At 48.2% G+C, this 19,251-nt stretch overlaps 1 protein-coding gene across 1 annotated transcript in view; it reads right to left on the reverse strand.

Annotated features, from left to right (window-relative positions):
• Positions 1-10,447, reverse strand: part of HOOK2 (hook microtubule tethering protein 2) — a 247,428-nt gene extending 236,981 nt beyond the window's left edge. The window contains exons 1-3 of the mRNA XM_086950246.1: positions 10,367-10,447; positions 2,769-2,841; positions 2,048-2,098 (exon numbers count right to left, since the gene is read on the reverse strand). Of these exons, the coding sequence (XP_086806372.1) occupies positions 2,048-2,098; positions 2,769-2,834 (117 nt within the window). The 5' untranslated portion in view covers positions 2,835-2,841; positions 10,367-10,447. The remainder of the gene's footprint in view (positions 1-2,047; positions 2,099-2,768; positions 2,842-10,366) is intronic.
• Between the last annotated feature and the right edge of the window lie 8,804 nt (positions 10,448-19,251).

Genomic DNA, 19,251 nt, shown 5'->3' on the forward strand with positions numbered 1-19,251 from the left:
AAACTAGGGAATTCCACTGGAGAAGCATTAGTAATTCAGTGTTATTAAACTTCCGCAAAACAAAAAAAAAACTAAAAAAGGGACACCACTACTCCAGATTTGTTGTTTGGCTGAACTGAAAAATGCAGAAACAAAAATCTGTAGTTGCTGAAATGTTGGAAGCTACATGGCACACAAGCTACTGCAGACCGTATTGGAACTTGGCATTTTCATCCTCCCAAATGTGACCAAGCATTCCTGAATAAACCGCTTCTAAACAAACTGCAAGGAGTTACTAGTAAGTATGTAGCAGGCACCTGAACCCTCCAATCTTCCCAATACTGTTAGGTTGTACCCAGAAACTAAAACTCGTATGATGCATTGCACTGAGCCATCTGTATTTACAAAGACTTCCAGAATCAGCCTGACACCACCAAATCAGGCCTAGGTGTGGGAGCGGAGACTACCCAGAGACCACAAGTGATTTGACTTGGTCTGTTAGTGTGTGTTAACAAATTCACAGTTTAAAAGCTATGCTCAAATAGATACATCAGATTTCCTGTAGAATTAAACTAATGAAAACGCCCCCCCTCCCCTCCACTCCCCTCCCCTCACCCCCGTAGAAGTTATTGCTTTTTATTCCAACTGTTCCTTTTATCATTTACCTTTGGCACTGGTGTATCAGTTTATGGACAATGAAAGTGTGCGCCTGTATTCCGGCGCCTTCGTGATACTGCACGGCCTGTTACCTTCTCACAGTGCTAAATTTAGCTCCTTTCCCCTGGTTTCTGGTATGTGAAGCTTTTAAGCTTCAGGCTGCATTGTTTTTCAACACAGTCTTAGAATCCTGTACTTTAAAGTTGCATAGCTGAATGCAGTTCTCTCTGTAACCCCTACTGGACTTTTCTTCCTAAGCAGCCCTGGCTTTTTTTCCGTTCCAACTTAATGTCAGCAGTACTCTGCATGAAGTATAGGTTCCCTCGAGTCTCCCCGATTAGTCACTTTATCCCAATGACCCTAAACTGTTTGCATTGCCTCTCTTTAGTATAAGTTTTTTTTATAAAAAACATGATTCACATAATCCTTTGCTAGTTTACTACTTAAGTTTCTCACTTGTTTACAGTGCTGGTGTTTTTTTTCATTGCAGCACTTGAACCGGTCAGTGGGGTCTCCACCACAAGCTGCTCAGGCCCTTGTGCTCCGCTATAAATGCAGAGGAACTAGTTGTGAACCTCAAAGTACTATTTTTATTTCTTTTCTACATTATATTTCTTGCATGCTAGATGTGGACACCAGCTCGGAGTACTCTGCTCTCATAGAGGTAATGTGTAAATACCTAAACTTGCTAGATAACTGAGCAAGGTTCATTCCACAGAAAAATGTGTTTTTCCCAAGCAGTTTGATAGTCCATTAATAGTGGACACATCAAGCAAGGGTCAGCCTTGGTGGCAGCATCCAGACCCAACCTTACATACCATAAAAGATTCAATTCTCTTTGGGGAGGATATATATGTTGTGGACTGTGCAGGCTGAGACGGACAGCTTCAATGAAGACCACACTTTAGATGTGGCTGAAGATGTGATCTATGGACCCATAAGGTTATCACCATGAGATGCACGACTTCCTTAATAAAAAGAACTGGGTAATTTTCTCAAAGCTGTGACCTGCATCACAAGAGGTAATGCTGAAGTAGGCATCTTCACAAATTACTGGCAGTCCCAACAAGAAGGGAGGAGCTGAGCCTACATCTAGCAATGTGAGAGGAGTATTTCTGAGGGCTGAAGCTGCTCAGGATTTCATCACAGCAGAAAACACCCTCCACATCTCCTGGTCTCAAGAAGCACAACCTTTTAATGGCTGTGGTCAGCAAGACTTTTCATTTTCCCCCGAAGACTCCAAGAATGTGCGATCTTTCCTCAGGCTTTAGAATCTTAACCAACCCAAAAGAGGGATCCTATGGCTCGGTTTATGAACAGCTCCCATGCCCCAAATCCTCTGCCAAATACCCCCTCCCAGTGTAACCCAGAGGTCCTTTCTCCAGGAAGGCACAGGTGGCAGTAAACTCACGTCTTGGTAGTACTCTAGCATGCTCTGCAGGACTTTCTTCAGGTTGCTTATCTGCAAGCAAAGGAAAGAAATTTAGTATCATAGTCCAGGTAGGAGATTAAACTTTTAGTTTATCATAACAGTTTAGAGACAAAGCAGAGCCACTGGGATCTCCATCTAAGGCATGGTTTAATCAAATCCTGCAAATTGCATGCTAAGTTTGGTGATTTATCATTAAATATTTGCCTCCAAAGGCAACACAACCATATTGTTAAACAAGTTGTGCAAAAAGCCAATCAAAAGGGTGTGCAACATGCCAGTAGACAAAGAAAAAGTGAGCAGGTCATGCAACCCCCAGAGACACATGTATGGGACGGGACATTGAGTGTCTAGTTGCTCTTCGGTGCTCTGGTGAAGAGGGAAGGTGGAAACCTTAGAAAAAAGCTGTGCTTTCAGTGCTCTGCATAGGGAAGCCTTAAGGGTGGCAATCGGCTCTAAAGGACAGAATACCTTACCGAAGAGTTTGGGCTTCAGCGTTTTCTCAAGGTTAGGCCTGACTTGAAGGCAGTCTCAATTTAGCTAGGGTTAAGGAGGTTGGTCTGAAGCCACTGGCGAATAAACTGCTCTGAAAATGCTATATGGAGACAGTTTAAGCTGCTCTCTCTCTATATGGCACCCACACCAAAACAGACTGGGTATTCATGTACAGTATCTAATTTTAAGTGCACAGTAGCACAATTACCTTGAGTCTCCAGTTGTCACCCGCTTCCTCTTTAATTCGCAGCAACCAGGCCTCGTTGAACCACATTGGATCTCTGGAAAAAAAAAAAAAAAAAAGGGCAGACCGGTGACTTACACTAACATATGCGAATTTGTTCTACTCAATAAAACAGACAAATCTGCAGCTTCAATCTGCTGCATTCCTGGCCGCTGCTGAGAAACCTGCATCTCCTAACCTGGGAGCTACGCTTTTTCGTCGATTTCCTGCCCAGTATTCTTCAAGGCGCTAGCTGACAGCGCTGGTGGTAAACAGCTCGCGTTTCCCGCTGCGCGGGAAACACTCGTGTAAGGAGTGAAGGCGGCGGATGGTGGCAGGTCAGCGCTAATAGAACTACCAAGCCCACAAAACCATCGGGGCCAAGAACAACTCCCCGCCACGCCCCCCTCACCTGCCTACAATTGCGCAGAGGGTCCGCTGTGGAGCGGAGAACTTCTTCACTCTGCTGCATTCCTGGCCGCTGCTGAGAAACCTGCATCTCCTAACCTGGGAGCTACGCTTTTTCGTCGATTTCCTGCCCAGTATTCTTCAAGGCGCTAGCTGACAGCGCTGGTGGTAAACAGCTCGCGTTTCCCGCTGCGCGGGAAACACTCGTGTAAGGAGTGAAGGCGGCGGATGGTGGCAGGTCAGCGCTAATAGAACTACCAAGCCCACAAAACCATCGGGGCCAAGAACAACTCCCCGCCACGCCCCCCTCACCTGCCTACAATTGCGCAGAGGGTCCGCTGTGGAGCGGAGAACTTCTTCACTCTGCTGCATTCCTGGCCGCTGCTGAGAAACCTGCATCTCCTAACCTGGGAGCTACGCTTTTTCGTCGATTTCCTGCCCAGTATTCTTCAAGGCGCTAGCTGACAGCGCTGGTGGTAAACAGCTCGCGTTTCCCGCTGCGCGGGAAACACTCGTGTAAGGAGTGAAGGCGGCGGATGGTGGCAGGTCAGCGCTAATAGAACTACCAAGCCCACAAAACCATCGGGGCCAAGAACAACTCCCCGCCACGCCCCCCTCACCTGCCTACAATTGCGCAGAGGGTCCGCTGTGGAGCGGAGAACTTCTTCACTCTGCTGCATTCCTGGCCGCTGCTGAGAAACCTGCATCTCCTAACCTGGGAGCTACGCTTTTTCGTCGATTTCCTGCCCAGTATTCTTCAAGGCGCTAGCTGACAGCGCTGGTGGTAAACAGCTCGCGTTTCCCGCTGCGCGGGAAACACTCGTGTAAGGAGTGAAGGCGGCGGATGGTGGCAGGTCAGCGCTAATAGAACTACCAAGCCCACAAAACCATCGGGGCCAAGAACAACTCCCCGCCACGCCCCCCTCACCTGCCTACAATTGCGCAGAGGGTCCGCGCATCGCGGGACGCGCGCGGGCGACGCCGGGCTAAGCCCGGGCAAAGGGCGGGCCCTCTGTGGCCCTCAGTGACCGAGGTAGGCCGGGCTGGGCCTGGACCCTTACTTTTTCTCTCATGCACAGTTATTATTTATTTGTGTCTGTGCCCATTTGAGTAGAAGGATAATTCGCCGTAAACACTGTGAAAGATATACTGCACCCTGGTCCTACCTGTCCTGCTAGGGACCAACTTCATTCCAGACTTTTATCCATTTTATAGTGTTTCTTTTTTTCCTTTTTCTTTTTCTGTGAAAAATGTCTAAAATTTTACGTTCTGGAAGGGTAGTGGGAGAAAAATCCACCCGGAAATTACCTTCCATCCGCACAAGAAATAAATCAATAAACAATCCTCCTCTGAAAGGTCAATGTCAGTTATCCGAACTGTGGGATCTAACCGCTAGTAACAAACCTAAATGTGCTACCCTACTCAACTCAGATTCCAAAGCCCCTGAGGTACTGGAAGTACACTTACCAACCACCTTTGAGCCTCGTTCTCCCCAGGCCCAGCAGGGGGCCTCCCAACTCATGATAGGAGGGTCTTCCCCACGGGACCCTACAGTCGGGAAGCCGACGATAGTAAGTGAGCCTGTACATATACCATCGATCCCCCAGGCTTCCACGAATGACAGGCCGGGAGATGATCTGTCCGCTTTATCTATTGACTTGGAACTATGGGGTCGCTACATAAGCCCTGCCAAAGTGGAATCCCTGGAGCAATTTAAAGTTCAGGGGGGAGCCACCCCATCAGGACTAATGTTGTATAGTAGCACTCCGTCACTAAACAGACATGAAATCTCTGACCTGTTAAATTCATCAAAGAGTCCCGATCTTAATCTTCTGGATAACATTCCCATGGTGGAGGCACGAGAAAAGCCGATCTCTGAATCTATGATCGCGCTGGAACAACTTCTTGCTTCAATATTGATGCTTCTAGGAAAATTTGTAGGTAGCTCGGACTGTATCCTTGAATCAGTTACCCAAATCTTAAAGTTAATGCTGCAGAAAGTGCCGGATTTGGGTAAGGCCTCCTCCCCTCAACAACCTGAACAACCTGCATCGGAGGGGGAAATCAAAGCCGCTAGAAGCGAACTAGTTAAGGATAATGAACCGCCTTCTTTGGTCCCCGATAAGGAGTTGCTTCATACTGCAGCTTCAAACTGCATCAAGAACATAGTCCTCGAGATAGAGGAGGTGGATAAAGTCTTGCCTGACCCCAAAACGGCTCAGGAGTTATTTCCTATCTTTGTCCCGGATGCTGGGAAAGAACTCTTGGCCGACAAACCCCAACTTAACGAAGAAAAGAAAAAACATGGAAAACAAAAAAGTACTAAAGCCAGCAAGAGGAAACCAATTCGAAAATATAGAAAGAAGAAGCAACGGAGGATCATTTTCCAAAAATACACAGAGATAAGGGAGAATGAAATAAGGAACGGGGAGCCTTTGTCTACTTCCTTAAAAGCGGATTTGGATGAGAACTTAATCACTTCAACCTCAGTGGAGGAGGAAAATGATCAAGGCAGCTTGTCTTCCCTGGAAGTCTTTCCACAAACTGGAAGCCCTCTTCCATGCTCTCCGGTTCGGAGTGCAGCAGGAGGGCCACTTTCTTTTCCATCTGAGACTTTAAATCCGTTGGCCGCTCCCTTTGTGGTAACAATTGACTCCGAAAATGCTTGTCCTCTTGCTCGGCCTGTAAATGTACCTAAGGCTACTGCGGATGTACGTGTGCTAGAATTTGTTCCATTATTTGATACTGACCTCCTATTGAATAGAGCCTGGCTTCTTAAGCGCTTTAGTGAGGTAGAATGTCTCTATCATATTCAGTCTAGAGACATAGAATTGGTATCTCTGTTAGGGGGTAGCCGGGCATTGAGTATTCAGATGAAATTTTATTCCCCGATTATAACCAATCTGATCCTTGAACAGGCTGAAAATTTCCAACGTTTAGGAATTGATATCCTTCCTATCTCTACCCCTGGCAAGCCAAACTCTTTCGGTAAGCAGGGGTTGAGAGGCGGAGAGCAAAATTGGATAACCTCTCCTCTGAGGGACCTGAAAATTTGGGTCTCCAGGGGAAAACGTTCTGTATCACACGTGAAGCCACTTCCACTAGTTGAGAATTCCACACTCAATGATGACAATAACCGGTGGAATTGGCTCCATAGTGCTTTATCAACAAAAAATAAGGATAACCCCAAATTGTTTCCCCGCCTTTAACCCAAGCTTAAACATAATTTCCTGGAACGCGGCCGGATTTCATAGTAGCCCGGAGAAACTGGCCTTCTTATCCACCCTGGAGGCCGATATATGGTGTATCCAGGAAACATGGTGCATAGATAGGTTAATGCCTTTAAAAGATTTCTATGTATTGGAAGTACCGGCTGCACCCTCTAAAAAAGGGCATGCCAGGGGGGGGCTTGCCTGTTTACTGTCTACTAAGTTCCAATGGAGATTCTCCCATTATATTGATCCAACCGGACTCTTTCACACAATCACTTTGGAAAATATGTACCATGATAATACAAAATTTTCCATGGTCATTTTTAATGTGTACATTCCGCCTGAGGAGGGTTTTAATGATAAATTGAAGCGGGTCCTCCAATATATGGAAAATATAAAAAATTCTCCTCCTTTCCCTGTAATTTTGTTAATTGGTGATTTGAATTGTAAAGTATCAAATGCTAGTCTAACACTTTTCAGGGATAAAGCTAAGGAGGAAACTTATTGCATCCCCCAGACGCTTTTCCCGGAAAACTTAAGAACAAATAAAAGGGGGAAGATTTTGTTAAAAGAACTTGCAATCGGGGATGGTATCATATTAAATGGAAGATTTCCGTCTGACGTCCCCGCAAATTATACCCACAATTCCCCCTTTGGATCATCTATTTTGGACTATGCCATCGCCAGTTACAGCCTGTTTCCCATGATTCTTGACTTAAAGATTATACCCACGACTCTGAGTGACCATAGTATTTTAGCACTATCAATTTCATTAAATTCTCTGAATACGGCATCCTGGGCTCTAAATGGTAAAGAGGCTACCTTCAACCCAAAGGCTGGAAGATGCTTCTGGAATAATGCTGCCATTAATGGGGTCCAGGAGCTATTGTTCGATACACTCAGGGAAATAGAACTGTGGTACGGAAGTGAAATAGTTTGCTTTGAGGCATTCATGTCAAAGATTCTGTTGAATGCTAAAAAATCCGCCCCGCTTAGGAAAAAAGGAGAGGTAGTGCCTCTTCCCCTCCGTAATCTGAACAGGGAGTTAAACAAACTAATCCGTGCACAGTATGCTGATAGGGTACCGGAACGTGGGAAAGTTATCTCTAGGCTAAGAAGAAAGAGAAGCAGACTTAAGAAAAAAATCAAAAGGGATAGGGAGGATGAGGTATGGATTAAATTAAGGGAATCCGCTGTACATGGCAACATTAAAGATTTCTGGGCAATTATTGGGAAAGGATGTGGTACACGCCACGCCCCTCTCCCGATAGCTATATCAGAAGATCTATGGTTCTCCCATATTAGTGAACTATATGCTGGAAATGGGACCTTAGTTGCTGATAACTTTTCGTATTCTGCCCCTGACGACTCGGTTTTCTCTCCTTCTGAGAAGGAAATCGAGTTGGCTATAAAAAATATGCGATCCTCTGGGGCCATGGGACCGGACGAGCTTCCGATGACGGTCCTAAAACAAGATCCATTGACCTGGAGTAAAATCCTGTATCCCCTGTTTAAAGCGTGCCATTCTTCTAAATGTGTCCCTGCATCATGGAGAGGAAGCATTCTGGTTCCTATTTTTAAAAAGGGGGCAAGGGACAGTCCCAATAACTATCGGATGATTGCGCTCCTCGACTCCATCGGAAAGGTCTTTGCGAAATGCCTCCTGAGTTCTCTTTCCGATTGGGTCGAGGAGCGCAACATCCTGCCCTTGGAACAGACCGGTTTCCGAAGGGAACATGGTACGCTGGACAACCTGACTGCCCTGCAGGTTATTACAGATAAATATGTCCAGGTGAGAGGAGGAGTGGTATACGCCGCATTCATTGATTTCTCCACAGCGTTCGATAAAGTAGATCGGGGAACGCTGTGGAGAAAATTGGCGATGCTGGGCCTCCCCTCACACCTGTTGGAATTGGTGCGGGCTCTGCACACTGAGACCTGGTGCAGGGTCTTAATGGGGGGTGAAAGGGGGCTTTCGGCCAAAATTCCAGCTCAGAATGGCCTTAAACAGGGTTGTCTATTGGCGCCCCTGTTATTCTCCTTATATACAACTGACCTCCCTGCTGCTGTGTCCCTCAGCGAGGGGATCGCTCCATCGATAGGAGGGGTGCCAATGGCCTGCCTGATGTATGCCGATGATGTATTATTGCTTGATTTAACACCCGTGGGACTGGCAAATCGGCTTCAGGCTTTGCAGGGTTTCGCCAGGGAGCACTATATGAAGATCAATACCAATAAAAGTAAAGTGATGTGTATTGCTGGTCGAAAGAAATGCCGTTCCACAGACTTTCGTTGGGCCATCGGAGGGCACAGATTGGAGGTTGTTACTTGTTATACCTTTTTAGGGAAAATATTCTCGGCCAATATGAGCGAGAGTCTTCATATAGAGCATTGCTCTCGCAAAGCTCTCGCCCATGGCAACGGGTTAAAGTCCCTATACCTGGCAACGGGGAGAAGACATTTTTCTAGTCTCTTGGAAGTATTTAGAGCTAAAATCCCCGCAACCATTTTGTATGGTATAGAAATAATTGAGTTAAAATATTGGGACTTTTGCAACAAGACTGAGGGAAAACTCCTTAGATCCCTCTCGACTCTTAATAATGCCTGTTCGCTGGCCGCCTGTAGGCTGGATTTTGGACTCAGGAGTGCCTGGGTGCAGGGTCTATGCGCCTTAATAAGGTGGGTAGCCAGTCTGGCTAGAGCGAGAGAAGGAACCTTGCGAGCTTTGCTCAAAAAAGAACTTTTGGGCAATTTCAAGGAGTTCTCCAAACTCGTTGCCAATTTCAGAAGGGCCGTGAAAATTTTGGGGCTGGAGGAAAGCGCACTGTTCTCCTACACTCCCACGCAGTTAAAACAGGCCCTTAAGGAGGCTTCATGGGAGTACTGTTTCTTAACCGATAAAAAAACAGTTGGTGACAAAAGGAACGTGGAGTCGTTAATCTCCTCCTATAGGTTGAAACAGCCCCAACCATACGCCCTGTGGAATTTACCACATGGCATACGCAGGTTCTGGTTTTTATTACGGTATGACTTAATCCCTCTTAATGTGCTGTTGTCCAAATGGCATGGCACCTCGCCGTTGTGCAATTTATGTAAATTGAATAACCAGGACTGTATGCATGTACTTTTGATTTGTCCTATGTTACGTAGCTTGCGCAACCGATGGCTTAAAGTAATCTGTCTACGCCTCAGCATCGTCACTTTTCAAGACTTTCTTCATGCACTTTATTGCCCACCAAATGAAATGTTCTGTGCCTATGTTTTTAACTTTTTTAAAGGATTTTTAGCTATTTATTAATTTTCTGGAAGGTGGTCCTGGCCTGGGCTTGTGGGACTGATGGTTTGCAGTGCACCTATCTCGATTTGTATAGTATGTTTTTACAATTCTTGTATTCTATTGTCTTGTGTTTTATGTATATGTTTATGTGGCCCTCTTTTGAGAGCCAAAACATAATAAATAAAATTTGAATTTGAAATTTGAATTTTGAATTTGGTGATCACCCTGACTAATAGGAATGGGATAGTCACAATACCACCCGACATGTTCCCAGCGCTCATAACTGATAAAGCAGCTCTTGAGGTCACATGCACGAGTGGAACAACAACCCGCAACAAGGCGCCCCTCTGAAGAAGCCTAGATCTACTTCAATTATCAATGCCACCCCCTCCCCTTTTTTGGAACAGTACTGCAACCAGTTGAGCTCTGCTAAACCCTCTCCTGGAACACCCTGTGCAGACCTGCCCTCACTGTGCATATGTTGCCTGTGTAGATCTTCTCCCTTGGAGGGGTACTGCATCTTGTGACACGCTGCCCTCATTTGGAGCAGTACCGCCTATTGAAACTGGTGCTCTGTTCACAGTGTCCCACTGGAGAACAAACTGTCCCTTGACCTAGGAAGATGCTCGGTCATCGTCTCTCATCCTAAAACAGAGTTCCCGTCTTAAAAACTGCTGGATTCTTACATTTTGTGGAGTACATTTGCTATGGTGAGCCCTCCGGTCAGGTCCTCGTAAGTGGCACATGGGCAGGGCACTTGAAACGTCTGCAGCTGCAAAAGAAAAGCAGAAAAACATGAAGAAGTTAGAAATATAGAACATTTGCACACGCATGTAACCCACTGTTCTCCCCATTCTCTGTGCCGCCCACCAATTAATATTTCATATGAAAATATTTCCTTCAGTCCTGCACACCAGATTCTCCACTCACCCTCATGCACCCCTTTGCCAAACTAAGGCCACAGGAAGCAGAAGAGACAGTCACTACTGGCAGTTGAACCTCATTGCTTAAAGACTGAGATGCAACCTCTAACCGAGCCTCCTGGGAACCTGGGATAGCTCAGCGGGTTAGCAACTGGGCAGCATTTACGTGCCAGTGTTTGAATTCTGGCAGCTGTAGGAACCAACACGGAGTTGGGTAATGGGTACTGCCATTTACAGCGCTTAGATACCCAGAGAGTGAGCTAAGTACAAGGCCTTTTTGAAGCTGAAACTCGGGCAATGTCACAGATCAGATGAGGCAAGAAGGCCGGGTTTGATAGTACAGTCCTGGTTAAGATTCATATCCAGTTCACCCACTCTTCGGACAGGAGTCCTTGCTGTGGCTCAGGGCTCTCTGCACACACCTGTTGCAAGTAATGTGGACAATTTAATTTAGGAACTTCTGGCCCCTCTTCTCAGACCGTCTCCTTCTCCATCCCATGGCGCTCCGGGGACAGGCAGCAAGGTATTCAGAATGAGGTGAAAGTAGTGCAAAACAAGAATATTGCTCAACCAATGCTGAGACTGCCTGACCCAAGTTAGCTTTTTCACCCACCCCAGCCGTGCTACCCGCTGCCCTCCAGGTCCTGGCTGCCCACCACCCCTAACTCCTTCCCCCAGTCAAGTACAGACACAAGGGGTGAGATACAGCTGCAGTTTATTAGCAGTAGATGACAAACATGGGTCAGAAATCATCCTGACAGCCATTGAACACCAATACTCGCCATCAATCATGCGCACGCCTGTATCGCCTCGGCGTACTGTTCTGCCTTGTTTTGGGTGTCCATCCTTTGTTTTTTAATTTTGTGTCCACCGTTGCACTCTGTACCCGTTTTTGCTCCTGTGCCCCTTCTTTTCCCCTGCCTTCCCTGTCCACCGTCGTTTTCCCGCCACTGCGTCCCTGCGACCCCACCCCCCTGTCTCCCATTGGCCGCCCCGCTCCCACCTCCCAGCTGCTCCTCCCTCCCTCTGCCCCTCATATGGAGGCCGCGCAGCGGTAAAGAGAGCGACCTTTGACCCTGTCACCAGGCAGGTCGCTCCCCTCACCGCCACGCAGCCCCCTGTGTGACCTGTGACCCGCTGCCGCACGTGCAAGCCCGCCTGCATCGCCCCTCTCAAGACCTCCACAACCAACCACACCAACAAGAAAGCCGCCTGGTTCACCGAAGACCTCCGGATCTCCAAGCGCACCTGTTGGAAGCTGGAGAAGAAATGGCTCCACAACCGAACACCAGACAGCCACACAACACACAAGATCGCCACCCGCAGACACCACCAACTCATCAGGACCGCCAAGAGGACAGCCTTCGAGGACCGCCTAGACAACAACGCACACAACACCAAAGAGCTCTTCAGCATCGTGAAAGAACTCTCCAACCCCAGCTCCAACACCAACGACATCCCACCATCACAAGACCTGTGCGACTCCCTGGCCACCTTCTTTCATTGCAAGATCACCGACATCCACGACAGCTTCCACTGCGAGACCCCTGCACCCACCGCCGAGTCCACCACCCCCGCGACCACTACCCGCATCAGCCGCCTGACCGCATGATCCAATGTCCGCGACAAAGACACCATCAAAACCATGAACTCCATCTACTCCGGATCCCCATTCGACCTCTGCCCTCACCACGTCTTCAACAAAGCCAGCACAACCATCGCGCCCCACCTCCGGAAAACAATCAACAGTTCCCATGAAACAGCAACCTTCCCAGAAAGCTGGAAGCACGCCAAGATCAATGCCCTTCTGAAGAAGCCCAAGGCGGGCCCAAAGGACCTCAAGAACTTTCGGCCCATCTCCCTGCTCCCGTTTCCGGCAAAAGTGACAGAGAAGATGGTCAACAAACAGCTAACCCGCTGCCTCGAAGACAACAACATCCTGGACCCTTCCCAATCCAGTTTCTGCAGCAAACACAGCACCGAGATCGCCGCCACTGACGACATCAGGATCCTGATGGACAAAGGAGAAACAGCCGCCTTCATCCTCCTGGACCCATCAGCTGCCTTCGGCACCTTCGTCTGCCACCGCACCCTATCAGCACGCCTCCATGATGCCGGAATCCAAGAGAAGGTCCTAGCCTGGACCACCTCCTTTCTCTCCGGCAGAACCCAGAGCGCCCGCCTACCACCCTTCCGCTCGAAAACCACCGAGATAATCTGCGGCGTCCCACAGGGATCCTCCCTCAGCCAGACGCGGTTCAATTTCTACATTCCCGGAAGCTTGTTTCCTTTCCAGTAAAAGAATTGGCTTGGTAGTTTGGTCTGCCCTGTTCCCATGATGCACTGGGCCAGGGACAGACTAATTTGCATGTAGCCAGGTTCTGAGCTGGGATGGTGCAGCGAGCTAAAAAACTGTAATGGATCAAGGCCGGATCTGTTGACTGGGTAGGAGTGTGCTGCTTAATTCAGATACTCTGTCCATCACCACCCCCTTTTCTGAATCGTTCAATATCTACATGGCACCGCTCGCCCACGTCGCACGACAACATAACCTCAAAATCATCTCCTACGCCGACGACACTAAGCTGATCATATCCTTCACCGAAGACCCCCACACCGCCAAAGCCAACCTCCACAGAGGAATGAATGCCGTAGCTGATTGGATGAAGGACAGCCGACTGAAGCTGAATCCAGACAAGACGGAGGTCCTCATTCTCTGACCCACCCCATCAGCCTGGGACGACTCTTGGTGGCCCACATCGCTAGGCCCAGCCCCGGAACCCACAGACCACGCACGCAACCTGGGGGTCATCCTTGACTCCACCCTCTCCATGACCAGGCAAGTCATCGCCGTCTCTGCATCCTGCTTCAACACCCTCCGAATGCTCTGCAGGATCTTCAAGTGGATCCCTCCCGACACGAGAAAAACCGTCACCCAGGCCCTCATCACCAGCAGACTCAACTACGGGAACGCCCTCTACTCAGGAACAACCACCAAGCTCCTGAAAGACTGCAACGAATCCAGAATGCCTCGGCACGTCTGATCCTCGACGTCCCCCGACGCAGCCACATCACATCCCACCTGAGAGGCCTGCACTGGCTCCCCATTAACAAGAGGATCACCTTCAAGCTCCTCATGCACGCACACAAAGCACTACACAACACCGGACCTACATACCTCAACAACCAACTCAGCTTCCACACCCCCACCCGAAGCCTCCGCTCATCCAACCTCGCCCTCGCCACAGTTCCTCGTATCCGGAAAACCACCGCCGGCGGCAGATCCTTCTCCTACCTCGCCGCCAAGACCTGGAACGCTCTCCCTACCAGCCTGCGACAGACTCAGGACCTGCTGGCATTCAGAAGACTTCTCAAGACCTGGCTCTTCGATCAGTAGAGCCCCCCCCACCCCCCGCCTTGAGACCCTCACGGTATGTAGCGAGCTTTAGAAATGCAGTGATCGATTGATTGACTCAATGGCTCTTTAGCTGCATCAAACTTTAATCCCCTGTATCACCAACTAACAGCCCTATCCTGCCCAACTCCATGACCTTGCTCTGTGTGCTACTGCCCATTGTGATGAGAGCTGCAGATTTTAGGCTTCCCTTGCTACGGGTGTGTGGCATCAGCGGTCCTCTGCAGCCATGCTGGTGCTGTTCTGCAACCCTCCCTTTAGGTGCTAGCAGTTGCCCTGCTCAGTGTCCATGGCACGAGGCATCCCAAAGACTACCGTTCTGGCAACTCTCTTCCATGCCAGCTGATCAGGCATCCCAACGAGCTATTGCTGCAGCAGGTTAACTGGTGCTGCCCTGCCATACTGTTGGTGGTTTTACTACCACTGGCGGCTCACCCTTTCCATGCTTTCAGAGTCTTAGTAGGTGCATCCGAATAGCTCGAAAGCCACTGCGATGTTCAGGAGAAACATGTCTATGCAGAACCCCCGATAGATGAATCCAATCAAGTGAAGTCAGGGACCTGGAGGCTGATTATTCTGCCCAAAACAAATTCCTAACCCATGTCCCTGCAGAATATACTCTCCTGGACCTTTCAATCGTGCCTTGGTATACTTCCCCTCTCCACTCAAAATGGGCTATCGTTTCTGACCACACCACATTTGCTAGACGTACCAGCCTGGCAACATCTATTAAAGCCCCTCCTCATGTTTTCTAGAAGCCTTCGTTTGGCCAGAGTTGTCAGGTCATTGCCCTACAGATGGAACACAACAGCATCTGGCTTCAGACCAGACTTAGAACTTCACACACTGTTAGCAGCAGTTGTACCCATCTCATTCCTGGCTTTCCAAGCCATACTAGCCTTGTACGGCTCACCCACATGCCCTTACATTGCTTCCACAAACTTGACCAACACGGAGTCTTCTTGAAGTATGAAGGCCGAACAGCCAAACCATGAGTGTGTACGGCCACCCCTGTGACGAGAGAAAGAAAGCTGGGCCTCAACACATGATAGGTCTAATGTATGCCTTGAAGGCATTGGACTTCCACCTGCCCAGTCTGCTAATGGCTTTCCCACCTATGCTGTACGCCGCTACTGATGTGGAAGGCCCAATGCAGAAAGAACAGCTACCAATATGCAAGATGGAAAGCCGGCTTCACCCAGGGCCCCTCTTAGGAATACTACAAACTGAAAGGTATTTAGAAAAGACAGATCCGCGAGTATGAATAACGGTGACTCGCCTGGCAGTCTCAACCATGCCTACATCAAACAAAACACCAGTCCGCCGCAGAGGCCAATCAATCTATCCGGGATCATGCTCCCATGGCCTCTTGATCCATTTTTGATCACCCAAGTCTAATCTCCATGTAAGCATTAACCATGTGGAGGTCGCGCCAGCAGAAGTAAGCCATGCCGGTGTCCCTCCTGGACACTATTTCCTTAACACTGTAAGCCCCGAAGAAAGCAACTATCGAGGACACTCAGATTAGTGCAGTTTCAAATGTGTCTGTGCATATCCTTGGTAGCCGCTGCTGAATCACTCCAAAGTCTTTAGGTAGCCTGTCATCCGTAACTCTGCCTGCAAGTGCGCCCAGCCACTCATCGCCGCTTTGCAGCGGATGGAGCGTTTCGGATCACTCTCCGCTTGAAGTTTCATGAAATAGGCTACTGACGTGAGGTGCGTCTGCGCCAAAGTCTTTGTCTTATCATTGAAGAATGCCAACAGGAGGAACCTTTCTACCACCTCGGCCGCATGCCCACCCCGAGCTCTGTTAAGCCTATCACTTGCTGGAAAGCCGCCATACACTTAGGATACTTGCTAGCGCTTTGAGTGGCATGTCTAAGCCCGTTCTGTTATCTCCCAGTGTTCCTTTGGTAATTGTGTCATCTTTTGTTTTGTCTGTGACGTCAGCTGCCAAAACCTGGCCCATTGCAAACGAGAGAGGGCCTCGGCCATGAAATTCTCGCAGATCTGTAGATGCGTAGCCCCAGCAAGCCAAGTGACGCAGCAAGCGTAATACCTTTGGGCAAGACGCTGCACCATAGTTAACCAGCTCGACCACTGTGTGATTGTCAGACCACAATGTCACCTGCTTATTTCCTACCCTTTTCCACCAGAGCAATAATGATCTATGGTGAACAGCTTCAGCATCATTATGTTTTTTGTGATACCCTTCTCGTGCTGGGCACCTTGCCACACAACTTGAAGTGCCCATTATGGTGCCAAACCCTTCACACACTGCTGCATCCATGAACAGTTCCAGTTGCGCCATTGTCACCCAAGGCTCCCTCTAAATAACTGTACCATTGAAATCCGCTAAAAAATGTAGACATAATGTGAGGTCTGGTTTCACGTCTACTGTCAGTATCAACTGATGGTGCTTGTTATTTAAGACCTTCGCTAGCCAGACCAAACTTTGCTAAAGCTCTGCCGGCTGGGATTACTCTCCCTGCAAAGTTCAACTTTCCTAGAAGCTGCTGCAGCTCCTTTAAAGAGGTCTTTTTCTGCCTACCATGCTCTGGATCTCCTATGACAAGTCCAACACTTTTTCTCAGGCAACCTACACACGCTTCCGACTGAGTCCAGCTCAGTGTCCAATAAGGTGATTCTAGTAGTGGACTATTGGTCTTCTCATGTGCCAGCCAACACATTCCCAACTCTTCTGTCAACCGCTCACAGAAGTCCAGGAATGCTTGGCATTGGCTGGAACTGCCTTGCCTACAAACAAGTAGTCCAAGAAATGCAGCTTACCACCCCCTGGGTGTATATCGTGGAGGGCCCATTCAATGAACGTGCTGAATGCCTCAAAATATGCGCAAGAGACGGCTCAGCCCATGGGCAAGCATTTGTCTAAGTAACAAAGCCTGTCAAACTTCAAGCCAAATAAATGGTAACTTTGAGCTAACTGGTAGCAGCCTGAGCACCCATTCTAGAACCACTTTTGCCACGAGGACAGTTATACCTTGATTTCTTATAATGCATCCTTTCCCTAGTTACCCATTCCCTGCTGCTCAGCCAGTATGAATGTGATGTGTTTGTGGAATGTTAGAATGCTTGATGAGGGAGTGGAATGCTGGAGTGCCTGGTGGAGTGGAGAAAGACAGTTGGAGAGTGTGGGCTGAGCAGCAAGGATGCTGCTCCTGGTGGGGCTCAACTAATGAACTACCATCCTGTAACTACCATCATGTAAACCTTTTATTTACAACATACCTCATGCTACCTCTGGACTTCGTTTGGATTACATCGAGGGCACCCTCACCTGCTGTCAATTGCACAACCTACTGATGCATAAGTGAGTCAGCAAAGGTCTTGCCCCAGCCCATTTTTGACAGAGGCCCGCCGAAATATTACAAATGGCGTATCATTCTGATCTTGCCCGCTTCTTTCTTGTGGACCAGTCCTAGAGGAGATACCATGACGTGCACTAGCAGAAGGTGCCGAAACGGGCCTGCCTAGCTGAATCTCGTTGGCTATTTTTTGTCTCGCTTAGGGGCTGTACTCTTCTACTAACTTGAGTTTCTTACTAAGGTACTCGCTCGGTAGGTTGCTGCATGGAAGGATGAAGCTCTCCTCGAAGCCTCTTGCTCAGGGCTTTAAGTGGGATAAAAAACGGGGGGCGGGGGGGTAGGGTCTCTCAAAGGGGCGTGGCCAATGTAATTGAGAACGTGGCTTAAAAACTAGTAAACTAAAAATCTGTGCTTAGCAAACTTTGCCGCCAGACTTGTATTTTGCTGTTTCTGTCATTGCATCCAGATATATGATACAAGTAACATCACACCTACAACAAGTCACGACTATTGGCTTTGTCAACGGTTGTTAGCAACCACTGTAAGCAGCAACTATGGCTTGTATATAATATTGAAAAAGCTTCCACTTAAAGTCATGGCGACACCACAACAATGTTGCTGCTCCAGAGTTTCAAAAAGGGAAGTGAAATCCAGGGAGAAAATTACTCTTTAAAGGATTTCCCTCCCCCTACAATGCTCACCTGGCATGACGTCATGCCGTAACTTCTCCACTAGTGAGCAGCGTAAGCACAGATGTGCCTGCTGACACTGTAGTCCAGAAAAAAAAAGAGACCGCCAGGGCACCAAATAGAGCACCATAGAGACCCGTTTTGACCCCCCCCTTTAAACAAGCATTGGCATAGCCAATTAGTATCGCCCTTATAAGTGTTTAGCCTTGCAACAGTTGATGTTGTTGCACCAAGGATATTGTACTGCATAACAAAATACTTATAAGGTTCCAAGGGTGAGACGTATTGGCTATGCCAATGCATGTTAATACAGTGGGTGGGTCTTCCTTATGGTAGTGCACGAGGAAGGTCAGGGTGGAGTTATATATTCCACATTTGTAAAGATCGAACAATCACCCGTAAGGGTCTCTAGGCGCTGGGGCCGTCGGGAAGATTAAGCAAGCTATTGTCCAGAGTCACATGGTGCTGGGCTAATCTGCCACCGGCACCAGGGATCGAACCGTGATCCCCAGATTCCAGCGTCAGTCGCCCTGGCCGAGGCGCCACACCTCAGAATAGTTGTACTGAAGAGCCTCTATTGTTGCCTAAGCACTGACATACGAGTTAATAATGCAAGTGAGGATAAAGGTGCTTTGTAGGAGCTCTAGGGCACCGCAGATGTCTCAGTACACTAGTGCAAGGTGCAAATTAGGATAGAGGTATCTTATGTGAGATATTGGTGCATGGTTCAGCTCACTATAAATTACGTTGCGAGAACCCGGTTATTGCCTCAGAATTGGTAAACTCTGCAAAATGCAGGTCAGACTAGAGTTGCTCTGGGACAGATCGTTCATACTTCAATACTGGGATAAAAGTGCATGATACAAAATAGAAGGACACTGTGAAACAAATAAATGGACATTACTTGAAAAATGATAATAGTGGATGAATGTATTTAATAAAGTACACCCTAAAAAAACAAAATCAGATTAACACTTATTAGATTGAAGTTTGCTTATTCACGTTATGCAGTAGAGGGCGTTGGCAATTACATGCAACAGGTTATTCGGCATTCGCACGGGGAGCGTTAATCTGGATACGACCTGGGGTCCCCTTTGCACTTTCCCACTCTAAAATAGACACGGAGGGTAGGTATGTGGTACTTCATGGTAGATTGGACGGCCAATTCATAGTCCTTGCTTCCCTATATGCTCCTAATACCGACCAAGGTCATTTTTT

The sequence above is a fragment of the Lissotriton vulgaris genome, unplaced genomic scaffold (genome assembly GCF_964263255.1).
Source record: "Lissotriton vulgaris unplaced genomic scaffold, aLisVul1.2 SCAFFOLD_638, whole genome shotgun sequence".
In the NCBI taxonomy this organism is placed as follows: Eukaryota; Metazoa; Chordata; class Amphibia; order Caudata; family Salamandridae; genus Lissotriton; species Lissotriton vulgaris.